The sequence below is a fragment of the Vipera ursinii genome (assembly GCF_947247035.1).
Source record: "Vipera ursinii genome assembly, chromosome: 1".
Taxonomy (NCBI): Eukaryota; Metazoa; Chordata; class Lepidosauria; order Squamata; family Viperidae; genus Vipera; species Vipera ursinii.
Window position 1 is genome coordinate 320,601,117 of NC_139512.1, and position 13,892 is coordinate 320,615,008.

Below are 13,892 nucleotides of genomic sequence, written 5' to 3' on the forward strand. Positions count from 1 at the left end.
AGATGAAATCACCCTAAATTGGACATCACCTTGTCTGGAATGGCCTAATACTCTCAGTTGTATTAATACCTTTGAATTGCAAACTCAAAGGCCACAATACTATGCCTAGTAACTTAAATCATCTACAAGAAGTGCTATGTTTGCTAGGAAAGGCAGAGACAAATAGGGATAATCATGCAGGCTGCCATTTCTCCATTCTCAGTAATAACTTGCAGAGATTGATAAAAGAAGCTACCCCGGTGTGGGAAAGCTGTTTACAGAAGATAATCTCAATGCAGTCCAGAAACCACAAAAAGGCATAATGAGGTTTATTCCCTTAGCACTTTTTCTAAAAAGCACTCTACACATAAATTACTGTTTTTCATAGTTCCTTGATTAAACTGGAAACATTCAGTTCAACCAGGGGATGTAGAATTTGTGCTTTATCTAAAATCACACTTGCAAGGAGAGAAAAACAACCCACCAATTTATATTTTATGTATTCATCAAAGAAGGGAGTTGTCAACCTGTGAATCTACACTTGATTTAGAATCTGCAGAGCGATAATAATAAACACTAAGGGAGATGCCAGTAACAAATCTTGAGAAAGATTTATTAAGAAATTGCCCACAGATGCAGCATCAAGAGGATACAACCTCAAACAACTGAGTAAGCTAACAGCAGAGAAGGTTTATGTTCCAGAACTTGGGCTCGCAAGGAAGCTTTGAAAAAGAGATCAATCTTAGCCAGTCCGCCCCCCCCCCCCAAAAATTAATAAAATAAAATAAAAATAAAAATTTCCTTATCCTTTGAAATCCCCACTTCAGTTCTGGGATAATTAGCAAGGGGAAATTAATGTATAGCATTTGTACTAATTGGAGAGGATGAGACTACAAGAGAGTAAGCAAGCACATCACGGGGAATATACACTGAAAGGAATGCCTTGATGCTTTCTATTTACTTAGCTCTTGGCTGGAGGCAAAAGAAAAACTTTAGGCTGAAACTGATTAGGATCCTGCCAATTTTAGATAACAGTGGAAGCTGGAAAATGCTGTGCTATAAAGAAGAGCAGTTAATCTCTCCCCTCTGCAATGGAGGAAATTCTATGAAAAGAGGGAAAAGGAAAAAAATACAGAAAACAGGAGTTGGGCAAACAGGCACAAGACAGGAGTATATTATTACTTGGGATACAAACCTAAATACATTTTGATAAATTAATTTGCCATCTCAGTCCAGCATTTCAGTCTCCATTTGGGATGGAGCTCACTTTGATTACTTTAAAGTAGGGGTGTCAAACTGCCGGGCCATGGGCCAGTTGCATGATGTGGAGGCTGCGCCCCCCCCCAGCTCTGGCAATGTGGAAAAAGTCAGGATACGTCTCGAGACATCATGTGACATGGCGAGTTTGACACCTGTGCTTTAAAGGATACTACACTTTGGGAACTGTATATTCCAAGTTTGTTCTCCAAGAACTCCACCTATTTTTTGGACTGCTTGGTTGGAATGAAGAATTAAAGACACTGTTTTATATAGTACTTTCAAAAGATAAAATATTTTAATTATTTATTTTTTAAAATCTGCAACACTCAAAGATGCCTTAGCGCGTTTCCTTTTTGTCTTCCTATTGTATTTAATTTGTGCTTGAAATTATTGAAGTCATAAATTTTAAACTTGTTTCATTATATTAACGAATGTGCACTAACAAAACACATACTTTTTTCATCTAAAGCAAAATAAGCCACTCGGATTGCATAGTTCTGATGTCACTAATACTACTAAGAAACAGATTCTCTTGACCAATTAAAAACGTATTAGGAAAATTTCATTATACAACTTTGAGTTTGGGTGAATTCTGCCAAAAATCCATGGGTACTTTTAAGGCTTAGCATGGTAACTGAAAACATCACAAAGGTGACTATAGTCATAGCACTCACATCTACTATAGAAATCACATGTAACATAACATCATATAAAAATATTTAAATATTTACAAAGGATTATTACATGATTTCAAATAGCACAAAGCAATATATAGTAATTACTAGTGAAAGAGTTACAGCATTTGGTCAATTAATTTTTTTTATATAAAAAGTCCAGAGAGGACCAAAACAAAGTAACTTTAATCCAAAAAGGTAATCAAATAAAAAGGTAACAATTGAGGCAATGAACAAAAACAACCTACTTATTTTGGGAGAAAGGTCTTGTACATATCACATCTTTCCTCTTCACAAAATATTATTTGTGTGTTTGTAATAATAACTAAACTTATTTTGTGTGTTTCAAAAAAGATTATCAAAGGAGAAAAAATGCTATTTGACCCTATTTTGAAATCTGCAAAAATATTTATGTGTATTTTAGCAATCTTGTAAACCCAGCTCATGATAGGATGTGCTCCAGAACTCCTTGCCTGATTAATTGTTCACATTTCCATCGTGGTAAGAAATGCTAAAGGGAAAAAAAAGAACCCATTTTCAAATCTAAGGAAATACATTTTATCTTTTTATGCACCACCTAAACCCACAAGGCAACATCAAAAATAACATGAAATTATATAGGTATTGTCTGCATTAATCCCACTGTACTATAGCTAATCTATATAGCAGTTTTCTCAAATGTACCTCTAGATCAGACATGTCAAACACAAGGCCCGGGGGCCAGATCCAGCCCGCGAAGTGGTTTCATGTGGCCCGCGAAGCCATCCTGGAAACAGTGAGGGAACGGCCCCCACTGCCTTGGCCCTGGCCCAGAGACCCTCCTTCTGCCAGAGACCCTCAGATCTGTCCCACTCCTGCCCGGGCCCCCACAGGCACCCTTGATGCGAATGATGTAGAGCTGGCCACGCCCACCCAGTAGGCCACGCCCACCCTGGCCATACCCACCCGGCCCCCTGAGGGCAACCGCAATGCTGATGCGGCCCTCAATGAAATTGAGTTTGACACCCCTGCTCTAGATACTTAGGCTAACATCAGCCTCCAAAGCTTAACCAGTAATTGGATTTGTAAGGGAAACTCCTTAAGAACAGCAATGAGATTTTGTGTATTTAATTCTTCTGCATTGAAAAATATGTTTCCCTCAATTATCTTCCAATGAAAAAATATTTAGTTCATAAACAGAATTATAATAATTTTTAATTTAATATCCATTCATTCAAAATGAATTGCTGGATTTAATGTAACTTCCTTCTAAGTGCATATGGAATTACAATTTAAATGCTCAAGATGTATTAGAATGATATGGCACAGAGGTAAGAAAGGTTTCATAGATGCGCTGTGGCCCAGACTGATCAAATTTTCTCTTCTGCATACATTTTTTTCTTATTTATGGGAAATCGAAAGAATACTTTCTGATGCTGCTTGGGATATTCATTTACTAATAGGGCAATAATAAACTCTACCACTCTTGATAAGACAATATAGTAAATCTCTAGTCATTCAAGGACAGTCTTTTAAATCTATAAATCCTTTTTTTTGCCCATCAATGTATCCTTTGAAGCCATGGCAGCAGAAGTTCAAATCAGCAGCATTTCAAGATTAAAGCCAACCTGCCAGCTTCCCCACTGTTTGTAGGAGGCCTAGGAAATTGCTTCACTTAAACACTATGAGTGTCAGCAACAATGGCAACTTGAACTATAGGCGTTAACATTGCTAAGTGATGCAGCTGTGCAACTGCATTGCTTAGTGATGAAAATTTTGAGCCCAATTATGGTCATATGTTGAGGACTGCCTATACTGCCTCTTCTAATCTACTGTGTCATGGGAGATCTTCCTCATTCATTTATCTGAAATTAATAATGAAGTTCAGAAATTTGAGGAAACAATGGCACCTGAATGGAGTCCTTGCTCCAAAACTCCAGTTAAAAGACTCAGATTACAGGTGAAGCATAGGATCCTCCTGTTATCTGAATTGATTATAGATGGAGTTTTTTGTGTACCAGTCACTCTTGATTGGTGACCAGTCCACACAACTTTCCTGACAACATTTTCAGAAGTGGCTAGCTTTTACCAATGGCCTAATAAAGAACAGGTTCTTGTGTTCCAAACTTCTAAAAACAAAATTTAACTGTTTCCATCTTGGTCATTAGTTAACTACACCATGTCTACTTATAAATACCTGGCTATTCTTCTTCAGCAGAATTGTTGTGCCATCATCAATTTCAAATTCTCCATAATCTTTCAAACATCGAACCTGAAGGAAAAATAATATAAACAAATAATGTACATACATCATTGGCAAAAATTAAGCAGAAGCCTGTATTAAGTTCTTCTGTTACATAAATTATGCTCTCTTCTGAGCAGTCTAATGAACTAAATTTAGATTGCATTGATTATATTAAATAATTTTGTATATTTTGAAGTCTGATAATGAACCAGTTTTCTTCTTTTAAAAAAGTATATAATCCTCAGTTTTACTTACTTCGATGTACAAGTTTTTGGGAGGTTTAATGTCTTGTGTAAGATCAAGGCCATCTCCTCCTCCTAATGATCTCATATAGGTAGCCAATGACTTTTTATATTGGTTAAACCAAAGCACCTAGATATAAAATGTTTAATTATTCATGAAGTTTAATACCACTTATATACTGTCAAATACCACTTATGTACTCACAAACTATTAAAAGACAATACAAAATAACAGAGTGAAGTCTGAAATCTCAGAAAATTTTAACAACTCAGTGATTTCTAGCTTCTATAGGTCATGTATTGAAAAAAATACATAACTGACACTGAACTTCATCTGAGAGTAAATTTCTAAACAATCGTGTATTCTTAGTATGCCCGAGAATTAAAGGTGATTCCATCTGCCTAATATTTAAATCCAAATATTTTGGGACATAAATGTTACAATAGGTTTACACATTACACAAAGTTATGGTTTGTTGAACTCTATTCTACTGAATAAACCATAATTAGCTATAGTTACATATGAGACTAAGTCATAAATTTTGGTTTATAAAACCACAATTATTGGCTTTATACTATATGCTGAGCCAAAATCAAGTAATCATATCAGGGTTAATGTGTTATGCAAATCCAACTTTGGTGTCCAATACCAGTTATTCCTAAAGCTTCCGTCTTTAGTGAACCATTTCCTCACTGAACTAACTGCTAAAGAGATTTTGTGAAAATTCTATGTTTAAAGATGCATGGTGATTTTGAATTAATATCTGTAATTAATATACTCTTTTTTATATTCCTATACCTCCAAATTGTTCCCAATCTTCTGAAGCTACACAAACACATGCATAAAAACATTTAGCTTACTTCATCCGCTGACATGTGAAATCGGACAGCATTTGGCAAGACACTACCATATTCCCACCTAAGAGCCCGGAGGCGAAGTAAGCGGTCATACCTAAATATAATAACAGTGGAAACATATTTAATTCATTACTGTACACTGTTTCTAATAGAGCTATGCATTACTTTGAATGTGAAAGAAAAAGACGTGATTTGAATTGGATAGAGTGGCAAACGCAACTTATATCTGCAGTTCATTAAATCAAATTGTTTTCCCTTGGGATTGAAAACAGCTGCAAAGAGTAATTAATAGTGAATGAGTCCCTTACAATTTTGTGTGCACAATCACTTCAATCATCAAATAACAATAAGCTGATAAATTATAGCTAAAATACATCAATCCTACATATTAGCTCCAATTAAAGTTATTTACAGAGTATTTACTTATGACCACAATGGAGCTCAAAATTTCTGTTCCTAAGTGAGACATTTGTCAAGTGAGCTTTACGACCTTTCTTGCCACATTTGTTAAGTGAATCATTGCAGTTGTTAAGTTAGTAGCATGGTTATGGTTCCCTATTGACTTTGCTTGTCAGAAAGGCACAAAAGATGATCACATGACCCAGCAATTGTCATAAATATGAGTCAGTTGCTAAGCTTCTGAATTTTAATCTTGTAACCATGGGGGTGCTGCAAATGTCAAAGTGTAGGTGTGAAAAAGGTCCTAAGTCACTTTTTTCAGTGTCTTTGTAACTTTGTAGTGACTAAATGAACTGTTGTAAATCAAGGACAACCTGATCTGCCAGATATATATAGTTAAGAATCTGAAGTCTTGTACAATTCCATTAAAAATATCAATCCCAAAAGTGAAACAATCTGAACTTGGACAAATTGGGAATTATTTCCCAGAGGATCACTAGACACTTACAAGTATGCAATAATACATCTTCGGTTTCTCAGCAGAGAGCAATGGCGAAATTTGATTGTTGTAATCAACTCACTGTGACCAGACTTGGCTTCATTTCTGGTAATAATAGTAGAATTACATTAGTTAAATATATTTTGAACTCAAAATGAACATACAATTGGCTCATGCTATTAGTTTATACTTATTTTGTAAGCTTCAGATATCACAGACTTTTCATCTCAATTTCACTATGAATCGCAAGGGAATTGGATCAGAATAGAAGGCAGTATTTTCAATATTAAGCAAAAATCAATCAAAAATCAACAAATCAGCATAGCTTCAAACTGACAGAAGGGAAGTTGAAAAGTAATATTAGAAAATATTCCTTCACAGAAAGAGTAGTGGAAGCTTTGAACCAACTTTCAGTGGAGGCAGTCGTTCAATCATCAGTAACTGAGTTTAAACATCTTGGGATAAACCAATGTCCATCATCTGACAAAAAATTGTAAAAAAAATGTAATTTAAATACCTCGGGGTAGACATGATAGACCACTAGATCTTTTTCTGCTTACAGTTTTCTCTGTTTCTAATTTAAGAAAGGATATTTTTGTACTGAAAAAAAATCTATAGATTGTTCCCACAAGTCCTCTAGCATGCAATTACTGTATACTCTTTTAGGCTCTGGAGTCATAAAAGTGAAACAAAAAGTATATACTGCCTTGTTTTGTGACAAACATATCTTGAAGGAAGAATCATTTATTTTGCAAAGACAGAGAGACTTTACAAGCAGTCCAAAGCAATTTCACCACTTTTATTCTTCTGTAAAATTCAGTGGAAAGGAAGCATATTTATTTACAGTGACATGTCATCTAGGCCATATTGTACATTTGCTAGATAAGGTGGCATTGGATATTTATGTCTATCTTTTTCAAAAATGTTAGTCTGTATCAGATGTAATGTAGTTTTTTATAATGATGAGTCATCACATTTGTCATTATTAGCCTGAGACAGTTATTGATTCCTGGCAAAAATATGAAAGTGATTTGACATTGCTTTCTTTTGGGAGTTTTGATGATTTGTTTTAAATTTCCAATCTAGTTTACATGCCTGGCATTTCCTAGTGGTTCAGTCTAAACAGGCTCAATGCTACCAACTTCTGAGCTCAAACAAGCTGCTGCTTGCTTGGATCTGGCAGCTATATTTAACTGCATTACTTTTCCTGCAAAATGTGAGTTATGGCTTCGTTTTTAAAATATTTTATGTAGACAAATTATTCTTTTATTGATGAAATTGTCTTACACATCAGTTTGGTTCTGCTCATACAATGCTTTCATCTCTTCAAGTACTTGTCTGATCCCATCTTCCTGGGAAAGAAAAACACCAAATACAATGATCGTTTAATTACTAACCTAATTCAAGAAAAATGTTTCAACAAATAAAAATATAACTTTTAAAATAAAATGTTTGTTTAAAGATTTTGCATAAGCTTAAAAACTACAGAAACAGAAAAGGGAAACAGGAAAAATAAAAGTAAAATAAAGAACAAAAAAGAGAAAAATATTTAAAGTCATTTCTGATTTTCTTTGTAGCAGTTAAAAGCTTAATTATTATCATCTTTACCTTCTCAAATTATGTACCAAGGTTCTATATTCTTCCATCTTTATGCATACAATAATCTTGCTGCAGTTTCCATATATAAAAACAATTGCCCGTGAGAATTTTCCATAAATACTAGTAGGAAAAAATCTGGTTTCATCTGAATATTATTCTTTAAAACTCTCTGCATTACTACGGTATATGTATGTGTGTCCAATATCTATTTTACAAGCCTACCTAGCATGATAAAGTATCCTTTCGTGTTTTTCAAATTTCCAACAGTGATTGATTGAAATAAATTATTGGAAAAATGTAGAGACAGGACTGAATGCACCAGCAGAGGGTTGGAGCGAAGGAAGGGATGCTAAAAAGCAAGCTGAGTTAGTGCCAGCTGCCCAACCCTGCCACCTTTGCTTCATTAGGACTTATAAGCTGCTTCTTGACAATTATTACCAGGGGAAAATGAGGTTTCAATGGGTGCTGAAAATACGGGCCAAGTCTGCAACTGGCGAAGGGTAAGGGATCTCTAAGCCAACTCTAGAAAGAGTACAGAGAAGAGCAACAAAGATGATTGGGGGACTGGAGGCTAAAACATATAGGGAACGGTTGCTGGAATTGGGTATGTGTAGTTTAACGAAGAGAAGGGTGAGGGGTGACATGATAGCAGTGTTCCAATATCTCAGGGGCTGCCACAGAAAAGAGGGAGCCAAGCTATTCTCCAAAGCACCTGAAAGCAGGACAAGAAGCAATGGATGGAAACTAGTCAAGGAGAGAAGCAACCTAGAACTAAGGAGAAACTTCCTGACAGTTAGAACAACTAACCAGTGGAACAACCTGCCTCCAGAAGCGGTGAATGCTCCAACACTGGAAGTTTTTAAGAAGAGACTGGACAGCCATTTGTCTGAAATGGTATAGGGTTTCCTGCCTGAGCAGGGGGTTGGACTAGATGACCTCCAAGGTCCCTTCCTTCTTCTTCTTCTTCTTCTTCTTCTTCTTCTTCTTCTTCTTCTTCTTCTTCTTCTTCTTCTTCTTCTTCTTCTTCTTCTTCTTCTTCTTATTATTATTATTATTATTATTATTATTATTACTACTACTACTACTACTACTACTCCCGGGAGAGGCTGGGTTGGACAACGCTACTGTATTAGATCTGGGTACGATTTTACCAGGAGAGCCTTCTGCACAAATAACGAAGCGAGGTGATTAAATAGTGTAAATAAAATGAAAAGGCTGGAATACTATCAATTCAAGGCTGACCCTCACTGTCAGAAGAACGAATCGGTTCGCGCCTCGCCTTCACGCCAATCCCCTCAAAGCTTCCGCGGAGTCCGCAAGGCAAGGCGAAGAAGCGAAGCGCGCGCACAGCAAAAACTTACGTTGAAGGCAGGAAGCTGCCCATCTCTCACGCGGTAGAGCTCTCGGACCAGCTCGGTCGCTTTCTCACAAAACATGACAGCCACCGGTGCGACCGAATCTCCTTAGAATTCGGCGGGCGGGCGGGCGAGTAGTAAATCGCGCTCGTACTGCTCGGCCAATAGGAAGACGGGATTCCTGGGAGGGGTGGGTAGGGAAAAGAAAAGTCCCGCCTTCAGCAACTACTTATTACGGAACGGGGCAAGGGACAAAACAAGGAACTTCGCAGGAAACTGAAGAATCGATGGAAGTCAGAGCGGTGCTTGGAAAGATTTAGGATGCACTCTGAATTCTTGTGATTTATGAGCCCTAAGTGAATGTTGAACTATTTCCACTAAAAGCAATATTTTTCGCTTCTTCCCCCAATAAAAAGTTTGCAGGTTGACGCATTTCAACTATATTTCTCTTTTTAAAAAGAGATGCCATTAAGTGGACATTTGATGCTGATCTCATGTTGTATTATTTACAAGCTTTTTAGAGCCATCTGGTTGGCTACAGTCGGAACAGAATGCTGTGACTAAGTCTAGTTTGATCCAACTCTGTTTTTGAGATGCTACAGATCTCTTCGTTGTTTTTCTAAAGTAACACTTGTAAGGGCTTCTAAACATTAATTTGGAATCCAATTGATACCAAAATTACCTTTGCAAGAATGTGTTCTTGGCTATTTCACACTATTCTAAGTAAATCTGCTCAGCAATGACTCCAACCGATTGCTTAGTTAAGTGTCTCAGCTACTGGACATAGGATTTTTAGCTTTCCCTGTATAAAGGATAACCTTCCACCTTCAATCCGCTTTCATGGCACTGCTTTCCTTTTTAAATAAAATTATATGTAATATTATTTTCAGGTATAAATATTTCTTATCATAGATATGAGTCTTTTTTAAACATTTAACCAAATATTTTATCAGAAAATAACGCACCTCAAGCAAGATGGAAAACTAGGAGTTCTATCAAAATTCAAAGCCACATCTTGCATTTTTCAATAAGAATCAGTGAAGTTTTTTTAAAAAAAAGTTTTATTAATTTTCTAATTTTACATTTAAATATTTAAAAAGCAATGTGGTGGCTGAGTTAATCGATAATTCAATAACATTGAATTATGTGGTTACTGTGTGATTCTTACTGCTCTCAGTACCCTTCCTTGTCTGTGCAACTCCTTGGTAGCACAAGGAGCCCTCTGCACAACAATTCATAACAATTATAACAGCTAAGTAAAGGCATATTTATTACATTTATCAATAGATTTTTAGCTTATATATATCTTAATTACTTTTACATTCAACTCAAGTTTAACTTTTAATATTTATACTTCCAAGTTTTAAATGACCAAAGTTTTCTTTATCTTGGCTCATAACAAAATCTGGTATTCAAAGTACTCATCTTATTTATTTGAATATGTTCTATTTTAATTCTCACTAATAAGTCAAAACCCCAATTTTTTTCAGCCTTATTCTAGCTTTTTTTCTTTGTCAACTCACCTTCCATGTCCATGCTTTTAAGTCATCCAATAGATCTCCCTGTGTTATTATATATATTGTTTGAAGTAGAAAAGGCCATCTGGTCACCATTTTTTTGGAAGGACTAACACATTGTCTCTATTTTTCCATCTCGACGTAGTTGTCCTGAAATATTTATCATCCCTTCCATCTGTTCTTATTCTTGATCTTCAGGTTTCTTCTGGTTTATATAAAAGTCTTTTCCTTTTTCCATGTTGTCAGTGTTTCTGGGTTTTCCATTAACTGTGTTTGTTGATCAATTGAATCTTCTATCATAGTATTTAATTGTACTACTTCTATTATATTCAGTGTAGTTGATTCTTTAGTTGTAATAAAAGTTTGAGTTTGTATATCTGGGCTGACATCTTGTTCTTTTCTGTAGCTTCTTATTTCATCAGTAGCTGTAAGAATAGTTTCATAAATTGCTTTCAACATGAAAAGAATCTGTTCCTGATCCTCATCCATGTTCCCTTAGTAGAGTGTTAAGTTAAAAGCTTTACAATCAGAGAATAATATTGTTATTGAGTATAGAACACAGCTTCTCTCAGCTGATATCTGTCAAGGTTGCAAAAGTCTTATCTATAGTCTGGGCTTTGAGCCAAGACTCTTTTAGACAATAACAAATTGTAATATTAGGTTTAGCCACAAGATGTCGCTCATACCATTTAGGATTTTTTTAAGTCCAAAATTTTTATAATCCTTTTTCCAATTTTACTTCTTTTTTGTAGGCAGAAACCCAAATCTTCAATAAGAATAAAAAATCTTTTAGTCCACAAATTTTAGAAGGATAAAGCTCCAGTTACAATCAGGTTATTCTTGCAACATAAACTCCCCTGGATAGTCAGTCGCTGCTGTTTTTAGAGGGTGGGATAGAGTCTCCCTTCCCTCGAGGGGAAAATACTTTGGGCAGCTTATATAGCTAGAAAAAATAAGCAGGATTGAAGAGAGGTAGACCTCACCCAGTCTCATCTGTGCTGCTTTGTAGATGCCTGATGGTAAATTTGACTTCGGCTGTCAGCAGCCTAGTGATGGGCCATATTTCTATGGTCGGTCTTCCATCCGCCGGTTTGGAGGGCTGCCCCGGATCAAGTGGAAGGGCTACCACCTTCCTGTGATCAAGCGAGGATCCCCTTCTTGCTGGTCACCCCTACAGGGTGACTTTTGACCCTTTCCAGGGTCCCCTAGCAATGCAGAATTGGACGTGGAAGACGGAACTTGCCTTCCAAACATGTATGGCGGCTGCGGCAGCAAACTGGAAGCCAAGAATCAGTGAAGTTTATTCTCTCCCATGGACTGTCCTTTTTAATCTTTGCCTACAATCCTATGCTATGCAATTAATCCTCTGCCCCATCACAAAATTCATGACTTTGTTCAGTCATTATAACACCAAACAATGTTGTTTGACAGCAAGTCAATATGAACTAGGCCACTATGACTTCTGCAATTAATTATGATTAAATAAGTCACTACTTATTTATGTCATTATTGCACTAAACACATTAATATATTACATCACATATAGTTTCATTACATTATAATGTATTACATTAAGCCTTTTGTGGATGGATTCTGAGTTCCCCGTTATAAGCCTTTCACTTTTAATACATTTTAATGACTATTGTAAATTCATTGTCTTTTTAGTGTGTTTCAAAAGGAATCAATGCATTTCAAGAGCGCTTTTCTACTACTTATTTTAGTATATTTGGGAAGCCTTTCTTTTATCAAATGGTGCAACACCTCAGATTGCCTAGTTCTCTAATAAAAAAATGTAAACAATCAACTGTTCCAAGCTCTTCTTCAATTGGGGCTTAGCTGCAACAATTCCATTAAGCTGCAGTGAAGTGAAAGAAAGCAGCACTGTTCAAATGGGTCACCAACATTGACTTTTCAAAAATGATATGTAGATTGGCTTTTATAATACCAGGAGTTCCTATTATAGCTTTTAACTATATTAAACATTTTATAATCTGCTTATAATTTGTATAGGTACTTTAATTGTTATCACTTCCCCATTTTGATACCTTTTTACATGCACTGTAAGCCATAAAATATTGTTTTGTAGGCCAGACTGGAAGTCCTTTCTATTAAATACAAGAGTATACGTGTGGGAAGAATCCAGAGAAAGAAATATTTTGGGAAATACTAAAAAGGCAGAATATATTTCCACAAAAGATCTTAAAGGCAGACACCCCCCCCCCCCAAGTCTCTCTGCCCCAAACAGAAACCAGGTCTGTAGAAATGCAATGTGATAATCTTGTCAGAAAGATTGGAGCCAGGAAGCTTGCATTAGAAAGACAAAAGATCCCTAGAATCAACAATCCCTCACACCAAAAATCCAACAGTCATCAGCCACAGCCCTAGGGAAGCAGGATATGACCTTTGGGACATAATAGGATTAACCCACCACCATCAGAATACCAGAAAGACACACTCAGACTCAGGTCAAAGTTCATGCCACAGGAACAACTACAAACAAAAGCTCAAGAAGGTATAAAAACCCACCACTCCCTACTTCCCAGAGCCAAGCTTCTGTCTGGCTTTGCTCTTCAATAAACTATAACCTTCTTTCTAAAGCAGTCTCCATTTTGTTTATTCCCAGCTTGGAATGGACCCTGATGCAGATTTTTCTTTCGACAAATATACTTTTAATAACTTTCCTTGAATATTAGGTGTAGTGACAGAGTATGCACAAAACATTGTTGGCAATTTATTGAAAATTATTACAGGTTATAGCAGATTATCTTTTCTTTCCATTCAACCGTTACATCAGCAGCAGTCTGCATCGTGTGCAGCATGACCCACTTTCCAATACATCACTGTGGAATGAAAAAAAAAAAATCTCATGGTTTATATATTTAGTGATATCCGATCTGGGCTACAAAGATCCCGACGACCGCTAGAGATAGCAAGATGATGTAAACAACTACATTGCTGTCATCATTTTTCCCGTGATCCGAATTTTGGCACGTTTAGCTCTACAAGCTTATAAGGTTCAACGACAGACAGGAAAGTGCAAATGCTATTAAAAAAATAAGCACGGGTTTTCACCTGCCTTCCATAGGCTGTATTTGTATAAGGTGCTCGTAATTGTTTTTAGGAGAAAAGTAATTGTCGTTTACCGCATCATACCTTACCCCACCCCCCCAACACACACACACACACAAGAGCCATCTTTGATGTGGGCAATTTAGAAACAAGCATTCCTTCTAGCTACGTTGATATGTAACGCGTAGAAGGTCACGTGAGCCTAGCCTTTTCTGAT

General features: G+C 36.3%; 1 protein-coding gene and 1 long non-coding RNA gene across 2 annotated transcripts; both read right to left on the reverse strand.

Annotated features, from left to right (window-relative positions):
- Nucleotides 1-319: 319 nt before the first annotated feature.
- GINS1 (GINS complex subunit 1) lies at nt 320-9,170 on the reverse strand (the record flags this gene model as incomplete). Its single annotated transcript, XM_083348379.1, has 7 exons — nt 320-2,424; nt 4,090-4,164; nt 4,393-4,509; nt 5,241-5,331; nt 6,145-6,240; nt 7,423-7,487; nt 9,096-9,170. 7 exons carry the CDS (start codon nt 9,168-9,170, stop codon nt 2,356-2,358), a joined length of 588 nt encoding a protein of 195 aa, XP_083204505.1. The 3' UTR covers nt 320-2,355.
- A 4,154-nt stretch (nt 9,171-13,324) lies between these two features.
- On the reverse strand, nt 13,325-13,806 carry LOC310633092. Its single transcript, XR_014490985.1, has 2 exons — nt 13,683-13,806; nt 13,325-13,446 (listed from the first exon to the last, which is right to left on the reverse strand). It is a non-coding gene; the product is annotated as an uncharacterized lncRNA (long non-coding RNA).
- Between the last annotated feature and the right edge of the window lie 86 nt (nt 13,807-13,892).